The sequence below is a fragment of the Salvia splendens genome, chromosome 11 (genome assembly GCF_004379255.2).
Source record: "Salvia splendens isolate huo1 chromosome 11, SspV2, whole genome shotgun sequence".
Lineage (NCBI taxonomy): Eukaryota > Viridiplantae > Streptophyta > Magnoliopsida > Lamiales > Lamiaceae > Salvia > Salvia splendens.
This window is the reverse complement of record NC_056042.1, coordinates 27358486-27376194: the sequence shown is the minus strand read 5'-3', so window position 1 is coordinate 27376194 and position 17709 is coordinate 27358486. Positions and strand designations below refer to the sequence as shown.

At 36.3% G+C, this 17709-nt stretch overlaps 1 protein-coding gene and 1 pseudogene across 1 annotated transcript; both read left to right on the top strand.

Annotated features, from left to right (window-relative positions):
* Window positions 1-262: 262 nt before the first annotated feature.
* Window positions 263-11367, top strand: LOC121756484 (annotated as a pseudogene).
* Window positions 11368-12959: 1592 nt separating this feature from the next.
* On the top strand, window positions 12960-13535 carry LOC121754715 (dirigent protein 22-like). Its single transcript, XM_042150030.1, has one exon. The coding sequence runs from the start codon at window positions 12960-12962 to the stop codon at window positions 13533-13535; it is 576 nt and encodes a 191-aa protein (XP_042005964.1).
* Window positions 13536-17709: the final 4174 nt, after the last annotated feature.

Sequence of the window (17709 nt, the reverse complement as noted above, 5' to 3'; positions counted from 1 at the left end):
AAGCATCCCACTGCAGGTGAATGAGTAGGAGGATAAAATGCTGATGTGGCGGAGCATAAGGCGCCCTATAGGGCGGACTATATGGCGCCTATTGTGTATGCTCTAAAGTTGTAAAAAATGAAAATTAATAGTATTACTACAAAATTAATTGTTGATTCTTAAAGTGTTTGAATATCTAGCCGGCAGATCGAAATCATGTAGACGCTCGTGATGGGTTGACGTGGCAAGCACACTCTTGTCTGATGCAAGTGCAACACTCCAAATGCATATCTTGCTGTCACCTTTTGTACTCTCTCTAGAGCCATATATAATTCTCACCTTTTTATTTGCTTACTTTTCTGATCAGTGTAGACTTCTCACCCCTTTGGACTCTTCCAGTAATCCAGCAGTTTGGGCGTGAGGTGAGGTCTCCTGCAATATGATTTTTCTTAAACGTTCGTGACACTCACTCGATTTTCGTCTCAGATCTTCCACATTCCGCTGCGGATTTGTATTTAACCACCATGTCCAAGGCGGGAACATTGGATCTGGCATCTGGCGTCGGCGGAAAGATCCAGAAAGATGATGTTCTCTCCGCTGTTGACAAGTATAACCCTCATTTCTCTAATATTGTAGTATGTGAAGATTTTTGTGTGTGTGATGAGCTGATTGGTGGAGTTCAATACTGACAATCACATGATTTCATTTGTTAATTACTTACAAAGCATCACCACATTACTTTCAATGGCTTCTCATAATTAATTTTGTAGCCTAATTTCAAGGCAATTATGATGCCTCATTTTTCTAACAGAGGCATTGTTGGAAAAACGGGAAGCCTGTTGTTTTTTTCTTCATTTTTCTTTTGTCTCCTATTGACATGGTAGCTAGTAGTGGACTTATAGCAAAATGAATCTGAATGTGTGGTTGGTCTGATATTGAGTGAAACCTCACATCTTGACATATGGTAAACTGGTTCCATTTGCCTGGATTTTTCATGGCCAACATTCTTTGAATTTTCTAGTCTTGTTGTGTATGGAATAGTGAGAGTGATGGCGAACTATTCTATTTGCAAAAACTGTTTCTGTCAACCATTATTTTAAATTTATATGACTTGAGTAAACTGTAGAGGAAGCTAATGGAGATTGGAAAATTTATGCCCTTTGCTATGTTTAATCTATATTACTAGATGTTTTCACGAACCAGAGATTGCCTCTTTGCGTGTGTGCACATGTGTGTTTAACTGGAGAGGAGTCAAATTTGCACAAAGATGCTAAGTTAACCCGAGTACTTCTTTTTTGCCTTTCTTCTTTTGGCACTGCATATGGCTTCCTTGATTTAATACCGAACTATCAATCAGTAACATGCCTAATCTTTGTGTTCAAGGAGAGAATGTTGTATTTAACCTGTATGATACGGATGTGATGCATACTATCCTGAACCTTTTCTTTTGATTCGAAGAAACTGTTCAGCATCACTTTGAGCTAAATTTATTGAAATGCTTCGAGGCCTTGAGGGATAAAAATTCTGTTTTTTCACTGAAAAATAGTAGTAAAAGTTATGAATTGTTTCACATACTTCAAATAGTATGCATATTGCATAGTTGTTATTTTAGAAAGAGTGATTAATGAACTTGCTCTTTCAGATTCTTCTGTTCTGTTATTGCATTTCTGCTCCATTGAATATTCCTTTATTTGTAGACCAAAGGTTTTAATGTTACTCATTTCTTTGCAAATCAGGTACGAAAAGTATCATGTTTGCTACGGAGGTGACCAGGAAGACAGAAAAGCTAACTACACTGACATGGTGAGATTTCTTATTTTGTCACTCTTGGTTTCAATGTTACAGTACTTTTTTTTAATGCTTTTTAATAATTTTATATTGATCCATGATCTAAAAAGCTTAATACTAGAGCGTTTTGGTTGTTTTGATGACATTAAGTGTCACTGACTTTTAGAAAGTGATATTGATGGTTATAGAAGTAGTGACACCACGAACTGTTGCATCTGTGTTCACTCTATTTTTCACTATTTCTTCGATATATAAAAGTTTTCACCTCCTGTGTTAATTGAGAGCCTCACAAACTAATTATATTGTAGACAAGAGTTTCTATGTATTCCTCTTGTTGACGAGGGTGTACATAGGCCTCCTTTACAAAAACAAATTTAGTCCCCTTCAGTTGTGAGGTTGATTAATGGTGTTGAGATTATAAGTGTACAGTACTTTGTTTTAGATAAAAACATTGCTTGAAAAATGACTTGGCCATTTGTTTCTCAGGTTAATAAATACTATGATCTCGTCACAAGTTTCTATGAGTATGGATGGGGAGAATCATTCCATTTTGCACCCAGGTAAATGATTTTCTGCATGATAATCACTTTCCTTGATCGTGAATTCACCATATTTTTCTCAAAAGAGCAACCTTGTCTTAAGACTTTGAAGTAGTACCATAAAAGAAGCTACTGAATTCTCCAATTCCATACATCCTGTGAGGTAAAAGTCTCAATATCTGGACCCGTTGCTGACTTGCTTAGAAGGTTCAGTCAAATATGACTTTAATTTTGTTAGTATGATCATTTCTTGATCCATCAGCAATAAATCATGTCATTTTAAGCTGCCAAAAGTGCTATGTTACACTATAATATGTTCAGGCCTCAGGCCATGCAAGTTTTAGATTCTTTAAATCGCAGCTTGTAACAATGACTAAATCTGATTAATGTAATATCCGACAGATGGAAAGGTGAGTCTCTTCAAGAGAGCATCAAGCGGCATGAACACTTCCTTGCTTTACAACTTGGCCTGAAACCGGGACAGAAGGTGTGCTAGGCTTCTTTTCTGAACTACCATGGATTTACATTTCTTCTGATTTAAATAATTGTGAAGTCTTGTCCATGTCTGTAGGTCTTGGACGTTGGATGTGGAATTGGTGGACCGTTAAGAGAAATTCCTCGATTTAGGTGATACGAGAAATCAATTCATTCTGTTTTCATTTTGATAAGCACTTTTTCTCCCTACATCTTTTAGTTTAGATCAAGCAATTAAGACGATACAAACAGTTTCAGATTTTTAATCCAAAATGTTCATTTTCCCCTGATGGACGGTTATGCAGCCATGGTTCTCGTTTTCCATCCATGTGGTGGTGGCAGAAGTGGCTTAACTGACTATCATTGTCATGTTTATATAATCAGCATGTTGATTCTGTTTTGCTCTATGATCATTATGAAGTGTGAGATCTTATGAAGTGTGAGATCTTGTTAGCTTGTTACCATCAAGATTTATTTGCACTTCAGTTAGATTTTGCACACTTGAACCGTACTTATTCTGTCATTGCTCTGCTCAACCTCTTGCAGCATGACATCGATCACAGGTCTCAATAACAGTGAATACCAGATATCTAGGGGAAAGGTATGTGTCTAATTCTATGTTGACAGTAAAATAATTATTTAATTGGATAACTGCATTTGTATCTCTACTATGACTCCATGTACCTGTGTTGAAGCACATCTTTCTGCTAAGTTAAAACTTTACAGTCATACGTAGAATATGATCTCATATTATCATCATCATTATCTCCTATGGTCATCTCTAAACTAGAACTTCCTTTTTCTCCTTCTCCTTGCTGGGATCTCCTTTCGCATTTCTCTGTATGGTAATGGTATAGGTGCTAAACCGGATTGCTGGACTGGACAAGACTTGTGACTTTGTTAAAGTCTGTAATGTTGGACTTGAAATCTCTATTCAATAATTATCTTGAAATTTTTTACTTGTCTAAGAATTTATGTTAAAAGTACAGGCAGATTTCATGAAGATGCCAATCCCTGACAACAGCTATGATGCCAGTGTATGCAATTGAAGCGACATGCCATGCCCCTGATGCAGTATGTAAATTGGCACCCTCTTTATTTTGAGCTTGATATGCAAATGTTTGGATATGAATGTCCCACTATTCTGACTAAATACTAGGGAGCTCCTTGACTTGCTACCTTCCTCCAGGTTGGCTGCTATAAGGAGATATACAGGGTACTCAAACCTGGTCAGTGTTTTGCTGCATACGAGTGGTGCATGACTGATGCCTATGATCCTAAAAATAAAGAACACCAGAAGATTAAGGTGAGTAGTATTTGTAGAAATACTTATTAAAGTACGCTCCATCACAATTATATTGGTCTATCTAACGTTCTCTTTGTACAGACTGAAATCGAACTAGGCAACGGCCTCCCTGACATAAGACTTAACAGCCAGTGCCTTGAAGCTGTAAAGAAAGCTGGTTTTGAGGTAAATAGCAAAACTTTGACACACCACTTGAGCCTACTGGTATATCCCAGAAATTAAAATACGATAATTGAATAAATCTTTTTTTTCTAAAGGTTGTGTGGGAGAAAGATCTTGCAGTGAACTCACCTCTTCCATGGTACTTGCCCATAGATGCAAGCTACTTCTCTCTCAGCAGTTTTCGCCTAACAGCACTTGGACGTTTCTGTACAAGAAATCTGGTAATATTTTCGTTACTCCATGTTAAAGGATTAATAGCTTGTGCTCCATATTTGCTGTCTCATCTGAGTAAATGCGCTAGTGATGGTAGGTATGTGCAGTTTGCCTCTCCGTTAAGTTTTGGTGAATTCGATATTTTGTTAAATGGTGTGTGCTTTACAAGGTATGATGTTATGTGGGCTTTGTTTATTGTAGTGTTAACTACAAAACTAGTTAGGCTTTGACAAACTACTTGCTTTATTGTAGTACATTACCTGTCATGAATCTGATTTAGTATTACAAGGGCTTCAAAACTGCATTCTATTACATATATATAGGTTTCTCATTTCCATCACAATCAGCACACAACAAAAGTAAAGCAAAGATAAACATTTGAAGAGTGGTGGGTGGTGTTGAATACTAATGAATGGTGCCTAAGATATAATGTGATTGAGAGGCTATGACACAACGGTATAAATAATGAAGTTTATAGTATCAGCGAGAGGCATGACATCCTCACCGTTGCCGTGGGTAGCGGCAGCGGTGTCGTTGTGGTGGTTGTTGGAAGGAGGGTGGTAGTACATCCGGGCAGTGAGATTGAAATCTGGAAGCAATCCTGAAGCCCAGATCCAGAAGCTCCGATCGTTTCCCCATTCCTTTTGCCCTATCTTATTTCTTGGCAAATGGAAGAGGGAAATGGAGCAACAAATTCTTCACAAAAGTTTTTGGTTTTGCATAAATTAATATTGGAAAGCAGGGAAGAGAAATACACGGCTGGAATTGCGGCTTCTGTTGCTCCTCCCTCTGTTTTCTTGCTTTTTATGTCACGATTTGGAACTGTAATACTACTTATTTGTATTAAAGTTTCTAAATTTTCACTAACACACACATAATTTCATAAATAAAATCTGGAATAAGAAAAAGTAAAATCAGAAGATACTAAGGTTTTCCAACCATTCTCATTTACCTTATCATGCCAAAATAATTAGATACCTTCCACTTTCTATTCCCATTAGACTAGCAGTATAACTAAATTTATTTGATAATTAAAATCAAATTAATGCCTAAAAATTTTATACGTGACTTTTGTTATTTTAATATTAAGGTAAGAGCCTATGGGGTAATTTATAAAATACAAATATTATAGTAGTCTCGTATATTGGTTAATTCTTTATCTATATTCTTTAACAAATTGAATATCATAATATGTATATTGTTTACAACGAATCAAAATATAAATTGCATAAAATATTATGCATATATTACAAAATGAATGTATTTAGTGGCAATGCAAATTGAACATCTAGGAAAATCACAAACAACACACCTACCGGACTTAGGTATTTCAACTAGCTTTTTTATGATATGTATTCCGTCAATATTGGACAAGGAGTTTACATGCGTGTGATGAAATTAATAATTTTGGGGGCTCTCCCCTTAGCGGATCACTGCGTACCCTGATTTAACACCTCTTACAATACTGTCGAACCGGGATGCGGGGGCCTCTCCCCTTAGCGGATCACTGCATACCCTGATTTAACACCTCTCACAATACGGTCGAACCGGGATGTGGAGCCTTAGGGTTAGGGTTTCAAACTTTTTGTATGAAAGAAATTAATAATTTTGGCTAACGGCCATAATATCGAAGGAATTGTTTAGAAACATGCATGTAACAGTTAACAGTTACCCACCATCCTAATAAATTAATCTATAAATGACTATATATAAACAAAATATTTGCATACATTTGTTGTTTCCATTGTTTTTTCTCTTGAAATATATAGTACACTAGTTTCATGGATTTTGATATTGCAGTTATCTAACCTATGGATGTGCCTTGTGTCCCCAACCGATTGGTTAATTGAGGACAAGACTGAAATCAAATTGAAGATTGGCACTACTATTATTTTGTTCTTCTTGATGCACTAATTATTCATTATACAGAAATGAAATCAAAATTGGAGGGCGCGCACTCAAGAAACATAGTATATTAATTGCTAGGGCGCGCACTCAAGAAACATAGTATATTAATTGCTCCAAGTTGTACATGGGCATACATGCAATAGAGCTCCAAGTTGTACATGGGCATACATGCAATAGAATTATTCGTTGGAAAATCATTATATATTTAAGAATATATAATTGAATATATATAAAGCAGCCCATGTAATGCAATAGAATTATTCGTTGGAAAATCATTATATATTTAAGAATACATAATTGAATATATATAAAGCAAGATCTTTGAACATCATGTATTTCATATATTAACCATAAACATAATGGATCGAAAACTTACCTTGACGATCCATAGCGGAAGTGGTTGGGGAAGATGGAGAGAACTTCCTCAGACTTTCTTTGTCGTAGTAGCGCAACTCCAACTCCAAGGATTTGTTTCTCTCTCTTTCCCTCGTTTATGTGTTCTCTGTAATGTGTGTGATTTGATGGGATCACCACACTTGTATTTATAGGCAGAGAGAGGACAAACCCAAATTTTAAAACCTTAAAACCCTTCCCATCAAAGTGACTATTTAATTAAGAGGTTTCTTTTTTACTAAGTAATATCAAAATCAAATATATATATTAGTCAATAATTAATGACTAATTAGGAAACGTCCCATTTAAATCAATACATTCAATTGATAGCTAATTAATTAGGGAAAAATGTGTCGTATACCAAGTTAATGTATTATATTAAAAATCCAATTCTGTTTAGGATTTTATCACATGTCACATATGTGAGACATAAAACTAACATTCTCCCACTTGGCTAACATGTGGGACACAGTTTTCGATTCTCCCACTTGTCACACTTGACAGAGCCATGGTAAAATCGACATAATAAACATAAAACGCGCATAATATTGGACTTTATAAATACTTTCAATATTGGCAATCATGAGTATTATATTAGAGAAACTACTAATGAGAGTCATGGTGAGCGTATATCATTCAATCAATATAGTTCCTTCCATGTACCACATCACCAATATCACCTCTAATATAATCTATAAGTGACACCGCGTCCATAATTGTCTTATTTCAAGACCTCCTGCATTAATACTAAAAACGTATATATGCATATCAAATAATAACTATATGCAGGAAAAGTAGAAACAACTTTATTGAATTCAAAATATCCATAACTTAAGTGTCTGAACCAACATGGAAACATAAAGATTAGACGTTTCCAAACCCAAGACTCATTCTGTTAACTTATTTCATAAATGTCTTAAGCGGCAACGCCTTAGTCAATGGCTCAGCAACCATAAGCTGTGTGCTTATATATTTCATAGATATTCTTTGTTCCCAAATTTCATCTTTCACGACAAGAAACTTTAATTTCATATGTTTAGCTCATTTGAATACTTGTCATTCTTACAGAAAGATACGATTGCACTATTATCACAATACAATTTCAAGGACATGGATATTGAGGAGACAATACCAAGACGTGAAATAAAGATTTGGGTATTTTAGACTCGATTAAGAGGGCTCTGGTGACTTCAAGGATATATCTGTTTTTCCTTTCTGCTACCGCATTTTGTTCTGGAGTATAGGACACGACGTTTGGTGGACTATCCCATGTTCTAGAAAAAAGTCTTGCATTTTCCCATTCACAAATTCTCCCCCATTATCTGACCTAAGGATTTAGATGTTTTGGTTGTATTGGGTTTGGATAAGTGTATAGAATTATGTGAATTTTTTGTAAACTTCAAACTTATTTTTTAAGAAATAAACCCAAGTCATACGAGAGAAATCATCCACAAACAGCACAAAATAACGAAAACATTGTCCCCCAGTAACGGGTGCAGGCCCCCACACATCAGAGTGAATTAAAGCAAAAGGTTTTTTCATTCTAGTATTGTTCAGCTTAAAAGAGTGTCTATGGCTTTTGGCCAACAAACAAGTTTCACAATGAAAAGACTGCATAGAAGTAACTAGCTTAGGATTTAAGTAGACGAAGATATCCTATAGATGGATGTCCTAACCGACGATGCCAAAGCCAAGCTTGCCGGTCTGTCAGTCCGTGAGTCAGCATCGCAGTACTCTGTTGGGCTATTTCATTCACATAGTACAGTCCGCATCGTTCAGTGCCACGCCCAACTATCGTCCTCGTCTTGATATCCTGTAACATACAAAATTTCGGTTGCATTAGTAATTTGCAGTTCAGTTCCTTAGTCACATGACTAATGGACAAAAGCTTATGTGATAATGACGGAACATAAAGACAGTTAGACATGCGTAAAGTGGGGGAAATATTAATTGTTCCCGCTCCCCGGACTTGCTCTTGGTCTCCACTGGCGGTCTGGACATAGGATTTTTAGGATTTTGAAATGGTTAGGAAATCTAAGGCATCAAATGACATTGTGTCGGTGGCTCCGCAATCAAATATCCATTGGGTGTCATTGGTATGTGACTGTGAGGTAGAGGAACATGCCAAGGCTTCAAATGAGTTTCTGCACAGAATAGATGGCTGACTTTTGGGTTGTTTCGGTAACTGGGGTGCAATTTGCAAAGTTTTGGCTGTATTGGGGTTATTTTGAGGTTTGGGAAAAATAATGGGTGGGTTTTGAAATTTATGGAAGTCCTGGGGTGGTTTTTGGTATTTCTAGGACGAATGGGGTGGATTTTGGGATTTATAACTTTCTGTGGGTTGATTCTGGGATTTACTTGGGGTAGCTTATGAAATATAGGAATCTTGGGTGGGTAAAAATTGAATTTTGGAAAAAATGGGGCATTTAACGCGTATCCTCTCATTTTGGTCGAAACCCTAGCCGTCTGGGAGACCTTCGCGTCACCGGCCTTTGCTCCGATTTGCCCATCGGCTGTCGTCGTTTGACCGCCGCCGGCGATGGAACCTGGTTTCATACCTTCCGACCAGGTTCTGGCCACCGAAACCGACGCCACTGCCCCGTTGTTTTCGTTGTTGCTTCCCTTGATTATGTCCTCTTCGATTGAGGCGGATGGTGTGATGCTGCCCACCGGAGGTCCTTCGGTGTAGGTAGCTCGCTCTCCGACAGCCACGGATGCACGGCCTGAGCTTCCTCCTCGGTTTGAACTCCGATTGGCCCTCGATTTCTTCATCTCCTCCCACCACTCCGGATACCCGTGTATCAAGAAACAGGTATCCTTGGTGTGTTTCTTTCTCCCGCAATGTGTGCATACGAGTTTACTCTTGTCGTCATCCCTCCGGTTGGCTTGAAATTTGGGAGGTTGTGTGTTGTTGCTCCTGTTTCTGTCGAACGAGTGTGCGCTAAGGCCTATTCCAATTCCGGAATCCTTGGCCTCGGTCTTGGATGACCGGATGCCGGCGTTGACTGCCTCTCGCCTGACCATTTAGTATGCGGTTCTCACTGACGGGAGGGGTTCTTTGTTCAAGATTTCCCTCTTGACGGTGTCATACCGATAGTCGAGAGCCCATAAAAATTGGTAAACTCTATGCCTCTGGACGATTTGATTGTATCTCTCTATGCTTGAGGGGTGTCGAATGGGTTTGGGTCGCGACTGTCTATGGACAGTCATAGATCCTGGAATTTCTGCCATAATGCCTCTAATGTCATTCCTCCTTGTTTCATTCCATACACTTGTCTGTGCAGGTTCGATACTTGGAACGGATCTGCGCCGCTTCCATATATAGTGGCCAGACCGTCCCATAGATCTCTGGTCGTCTTGTACTGTGAAACTTCATTCACGAGACTAGCCTCAATGTTGTTTATGATCCAATTAAAACAACAATGATCTCGTTACTGCCACGTTGGATAAGTTGGATCGGTGATCGGAGGAGGGTCTGAAACTCCAGTAATGTGAGAGGTCAAACCCTTCCCGCCGATGGCTCGTTCCATCAGATTCACCCAGAGGGGATAGTTATCCCCGTCCAGTTTGGTTTTCAGGATGATATCGCCTAATGACTCCAGATGTGGGGTCGGATGGTTTGGTGTTTTGGGATTAACCGTCATCATCCGCATCAGTTCTGTGAATTGTGCGGCTGGCAGATTTATGGGGCTATTATTGACGGTAGTCATGGTGGTTGAGTTGGTTTCGATTTTTTTTTGTGGGTTTATAAAGGTCGAGAAAGGTATTTTCCGGGACAATGATGATACTTTTCTGAGTCCCAAGCCAGAACAACCTGCTCTGATACCATCTTAACGATGGTAATCGAGAGAGGCGGAACTCGTATTGATCGACATTGGGAACACAGAGAATTGGGAGTAGAAGGTTTCGTGTATTGCAAGGTTGTACACTGATTTACAGCCCCAATTATATAGGGAGGATTATTAGCCTATCTATGGAAATTGTATCAATCTATTCTACGCAATAATATTCATTATTATTCTTTACATAATTTCAATTATTTCCTCAATCTTCTCCTTCCATTGATACCGCTAATTTCTCCCTTAATTTGCCGCTTTGACAAAAAAGGTGACTAAACTCCACTTCTACTTCCACAGATTAGGCGGCTCCGCCCCCTCCGCCGCCACAATGGCAAAGGCGAACACGACCACGCCTTAATTACTCGTTCGGGCTGACCGTGATGAGGGAATGTAGGCGACCATGTCGTTGGAAGAAGTGGTCCTCGTCGACTACTTCACTCTCTCTTTCAACGACGGAAGCACCCTCGCCGTCCTCGGCAGCAACGCTATATTTCACCAGTACCGCGAGCTGCCCATCGTCGGCGGCACCGGCTGGCGCGTGGCGTTATCACCTTCCAGACTTACTTCTTTAATGCTACCACTAGTGAAGCTTCCATCCAGGCAGACGCCGTCGTTTTCCATTATTGATTTCCTTGTTTTTCTTTCTTATAATTAATTTGTGTGCTTCTCTTTCTTGATTAATGCAAATGTGTGTTCGTGTTTGTCAATTCTCCACTTGCAACATCTACTTGATGATTTTGTATAGAGTTTTAATTAATTACTCTTATCTCATGTGTAACAAAGTATATGATCGTAAATCGTAAGCATAAAAGGAATCAATACACAGCTAATTAATTAATAAGCTAAGCTAACAACTGTGATCAAGGAGCGTACGCAAAATATATGAAGTAAATTCACCACAAATGATCTTTCACTTTACTAGATATGGATTATGGGCAGATATGAGGTCAAATCTAGTCATTTATTGGTGTTCAGTGTGTGAGATTTAGTAATTCTCATCAGCCCTAGAAATAATAACGAGGGCCCACACTGTTTAGTGTTGTGATGGAGTGGAATGAATTCTTACAACAGAGGTGGTTTATGAAACTGGCTCGATATTTGTTTCAAGAAATGAACGGAAGATTACGCTTCTACTCCTCGCATTCTCTATGATCATGCTTTGTTTCCTGCCTTTCCACATATTTTGTAAATGAAAAGAAGAATAGTTAATTAAACTGGTCATTGGTCACGTAGTATTTCTTCTTTACTTTGGAATTTTATGAACAAATGATCCAATGCTGGCTAACTAACTAAAGAACCTTTACTCAGTTTTTTTTTCAGAAGCAAATAAATATTCACAATCTAAAGAAATTGGGAATGACATACTACTATTACTTTATAGTATATGTAATTATAATTTATAATTTATTTTATACCAGTAGGTAGCCCCAAACTTGATAGAATCCCCTTACGCAATATTTAGTATTTATTGGTGATTATATATGTCCAGTTATTGAATGCGACACGACAAATAAAATTATACTCCTTTGTTTATTTTTATAACATTCTCATGCATGACTCATTTTATATTACTTTTAACATTCCAAAATGATTTACATGTGACATTCCATGCATATAATAAGCCAGGCGAACTGCTGTAGCATGTAGCCAACATTTTTTTAGAAAAATAGTCCAATTAATATACAATTTATGCGATATAATTGTAGTTTGTCCAGAACCAACCACCAAATCATCTAAATATGATATGCTGATCAGTAATAAATTCAAAATTCTCCATATTTTATTGATATGATAATTATGAATAATAAGATACTACAATGTTTGAGACTTCCTTTTTCTCTTCTTTAAATTTTATAGCAAAAGAAATTGGAATTGTTCCAGCCATAGTTGTCACCTTTTGCTTGTCCATTAACAAGAGAAGTATAATGATCACAAACTAAATTATTTTGGATATTTAAGTATGTCATTTAATCTATGTTTTTAAATGTTATCACTATACAAAATGATGTGCTGAAAATTGTACACATTATAAAAATTATTACCAACAAAAAAGTTCCGTTGAACAAAATTTACAGATCTGTAGCACATTTTTGCTAATATCACTGTCCGTAAAATTTGAAAAACAATTAGCGTTATAATCCTAATAATAACTCCTAAAAATGGTTCCAAATAACCATGTGTCAAACATATGTATATCAAAGTTGAGGGGTGTCGAATTAAACCAGTTCCAATTTGCGATTTCAGTCCGTCCACGAGCAACAATATACATTAGCCTCCAAACTCACCCTACACATAATCATGCAAGGAGAAGGCTATAAATATGAGACTACATCAAAAAGCTTAACCAAACACACAAAAATGGCAAAGCTTTCTATAATCCACACTACACTAATCCTTTTCTCAATCCTATCAATGTCCAACGCCACAAACCAATCCCCCAAAGCCGTCGAAAATTGGATGGAAAATCTAAAGCAATCGAAACCAAAGGTTACGAAACTCCACTTCTACTACCACAACTCCCGCAACCCGGAGATGAACCTCTCGGCCGTGCAAGTCGCGAGCGCCCCCGTCTTCTCGGCCCAGCCCCCGTACTTCGGGGTCCTGACCATCACCGACGACCCCCTCACGGCGGGCCCCGAGATATCCTCCAAGCGCGTGGGCTACGCGCAGGGGTTCTACGCCACGTCATCGTTGGAGGAGGTGAGCATGCTGATGGGCGTCACGTTCGTCTTCACGGACGGAGAGTGCAACGGAAGCACGCTCGCCGTCCTCGGGCGAAACCCCATCGAGGAGCGCTACCGGGAGCTGCCCATCGTTGGGGGCACGGGGGTGTTCCGCCTTGCGAGGGGGATCGTTACGCTGCAGACGTACTTCTTCAACTTCACTATGGCTCTTGCCATTGTTGAGATGAATGTGGTTGCTTTGCATTATTGATTGTTATATCTCTTTCTTGTTATTTGTGTGTGGGCATAGTTGTTCATTGTCTTTTAATTATGTATGGGCGTGGCATATTGCAATCGTTGAACTTGAATGTCTGATAATATTACTAAGATACTTGTTCTTTACTTGGTTATTATTGTTGATCTGAACTATCATTAAGAAATTAACTTCTCAAGTTATAATTATATAGCTAGTATAACTAAATTACTAGTGTATATTCGTGTAAATTTTCTTGGGTATTTTTTAAAAAAATTGGCTTTAAAATTTAAAATTGTTTCAAAGTGTTCTATTGGTAGTATTTTTTTACGTATTACGTAGCACGACTTGAATCCTAAATAAAAAAAATTTAGATAATATAACTAGTCCAGAAATGAAAATGCACACTTAATAATTGTTATTGCGAATTAATTAGAAGTTATTCCTAACTTGGATAGTTGATTAAATTGGAGTACGTGTGGTATAACAGTGAATATGATCACGTTGAGATAAATACTTCTTGATGGTTAAACTTAGTACGAAATCTTGGATAATATTTTATCCATAAATGTATAGATACACATTTATCATACAATTTTGGTTATATGCTACTCCCTTGACTTGTCAATATATGAGAGTTTTCATAACTCAATAATCATTTTGCCAAGTAGCATAACTCAATAATCATATCATCTTTGGTAGTGGTGACTAGTATACAAAATTACTAATCTTATTTTATAATTTTGTAGAATCGTTTCTCAGTGCGTAAGGGATGATATTGAACCAAAAAATGTTTTGAATTAAAAAAAATGAAGTGACATTATTATCTAATAATAACATGATATAAAAAATGAAAATCATAACCCTCCTAAAAGTCTTATTTAAACCTAATAATAACATGATATAAAAAAGGAAAATCATAAAATAAATGTTACCCTCCAACAAATTTTATTTAATTAATATTTTTTTAATGGTTAACTCAATTGATAGGCCATAATACAAATATCTCAAATTCATGTAGCCCACTATATTAAAATCCCACTTAACTCGATGATTACTGTAGAAATGTGAAGTGGGCTAGCCGACCCACCCCGGTGGGATATAGGCCAAGCCCAATTGAGTGGCACAACTGAGTGCCCAACGCTCTCACCATTTGTGAAAACGTTTGATGCCGGAGCTGGTTTTTTTGCTTTGTTCAGAGATTATCTTCTCCTTTGGATTCATTTTTTAACTTTATAAAGAAAGATGATTTAGGTGAAATAAAATGTATGAATTGCGACATAGAAAATTCAGGAGAAATCTACCCTAAATTGGACGAAAAATCCACGAATGGAGAGTTACTTTATGTTTAATTGTTATTTTAAATGGGGGATATGAGGAAATAGGGGATAATCACCTAATTATGACCCAAGCTAATTAAAAAGTCAATAAGCAGAAAAAAAAATATTTGGACTTAACTCAATTAATGGGTCATAATACAAATATCTTAAATTCATTTAACCCACTATATTAATAATATCCCTCACCATACCTGGCATATCTAATTTTCTATATTTGGGTTTTGAAAAAAAAATAGAATTATACTCAGACAAACTTTAGTATCGGATAGCATCCACAGCCGTGCTCTTGCCAACGAGCACGGTTGTGGGCCCGGCCCCACTTTTTCTGTCTGCTCTTGGGCAAGAGCACAACACCCACATCCGTGCTCTTCCGCAAGGACGAGCACAACCATTCCATTATTCAATTTAAATAAAAACATTTCCACAAAATTAAAATACATTAAAAATACCCGGAATAATATTACAAAATACATTAAAAATTAAAAATTACATAATTAAAATCCTAAAAAATAAAAATTACATAATTAAAATCCTACAAATTAAAAATTACATAATTAAACTCCTAAAATTAAAAAAAAACCCACTACTCGTGGCCGAATTTCGCCCAAATGAATGATGAATGTGTGTATTTATAGATGATTTTGGGATTAATTTTTTTTAAAAAAAATTCAAAAAAAATTCAAAAAAAATGTTAATATAATCTGTATATTTTTTGGAATTCGAAAAAATATATTTTTTAATTTTTGGTATTATTTTTTATTTTAAAAAAATGCCAACGGCCAATAGAAACAAGCCACGTCGCCTTGCTCGCTGGCACGGACGTGCTCTTAGCTAAGAGCACGTCCGTGCCAGCGGCAAGAGCGCAGCGGCGGACAAGCGTGTCCTTGCCAGCGGCAAGGACGGACGGACGGCGTGTTGCCACCGTTGTGGATGCTCAAGGCAGCGGCAGACTTTTTTGTGTGGTTCGGCTCAAGGCAGTGGCAGACTTTTTTGTGTGGTTCGCTTGAATAATATTTCCTTTGCCAAGTCTATAAACAAAATCATATGAAGACATCTAAATTTGAGTGGTCGAAACCCTTTCCAATCCTCCGTTGATAAAATGTGGCAAACTTAGCTTCTACTACAAAACACCAACCAAGAATTTACGAGATACAATCATTAGTAGCATACCCAAGTCAATAAATTTTGGAAATATAAAAGCTAAAACATGACTTTGCAAGCATGAAATTTCTAATGCTTATTTGATGTGAAGAAATTCATGTTTTGAACATATATGAACACAGATTATTCCAATTGACTTGTCACTTATTTCCAAGGGGAAAGTCCTATTTCAAGTGCTAGAAAGTAGAAACAGACGTGCACCGTGCACGTACCACTTGTTTTATGGATGATTTCATTTATATAGGTAAATAAAATCAAATAAGGTATGACATAAAATAATATCATGCGTTTTACTTTTCAGATTAAATCGGGATCAGTTTAATCAGTTGATGGTTAGTGAAGTATAGTGTCGGTGTTTACAAGCTTCACTACTCTATTAAATTGTTTCATACGCACAAGATAATATTATTAATTTCATTCAATTGAATAGTTGCCGTGAGTTTTTCTTAATTACTCTTAAAAAAGAAATCCAACAATATAAGTGAATACGAGATTTGTATTGATATTTATCATTTTTATATGAGTAAATTGCCATAAAAATTATAAAGTTTAATTAAATTTCAGTCAATGTCCCAACTTTAAATAAACAACCAATTATATCGTAAATATAATATTTTTTTCAATTATCCCAATGATTTAGAAGCTAAAATGCTTTAGCATACTCTTATATTCTATACTCTTCATACCAAAATACAATGGTTTATACTTTATACGGGTGATTACTATATAACTGGCAAAAAAATCAAAGACATCGTTTTCCACATCATACACAATTTATTCGAAATATGGTACAATTGAAAAAATCTGTTAAAGTTATAATATAATTGACGATTTTTAAAAATTGTGAGATTGACAGTCAAAAACTTAATTATACTAATTTAGCCTTTTTTTATATTCGCATCTTCCTATAATGTTAGTATTATATTACGAGCCCAAGTCGATTTGTGGGACAAATTAAATATTTAATCTTACTAGAAATAGTATGAGCATTAACTTTATTGTACGATATTAAGGGTTAGACAAATTGCTTTGCTTTCCTTCACTCAGCCAACCCACTTTGGTAAGCCACGTATCTATATATGGCTGGTTCCACTTATCTTGACAGTTTAATAAAAAAAATATTAATCTGCATTTCGAATTATATTATTTGACCACTAGATTCTTGTCGATATTTCAAATCTAATTTCACATGCTTTTTAATTACCATAATATGTGACCCTCATCACTTTCTAGTGCTGATGCCATTCACAACTCAAAACAAATAGAAATTAAAAAAAATGAGTATAAATTCCTTAACTCTCAACAAATTATGATTTTATATACCAATATTAAAATTGATGCTAATTGTTTAATTATTGAATTGCTCTTATTTTACAATTGATAAAGATTCCAGCAGATAATAGTATTGACATGGCTTTCTAATTATGGATAAAGCCTAAAACAATGTTGCTTTGTTAGTATAATGCGACTTCATTTTTATTTTTATAATAACTAGTTAGCCATATTAATAATATTCGTTGAAATATTAGCTAGTTGTAAAATTAAATCAAATTAACAATTCAATAACTAACATGCAGTTTTTACAGATAATATATCAAAAATCAAAATTTACAAAAAGTTTAACAGTAATTAGTAGGAAAATATAAAAAAATAATAGTGTTATGTGCTCAGAGACGGAACTAGAAAATTGA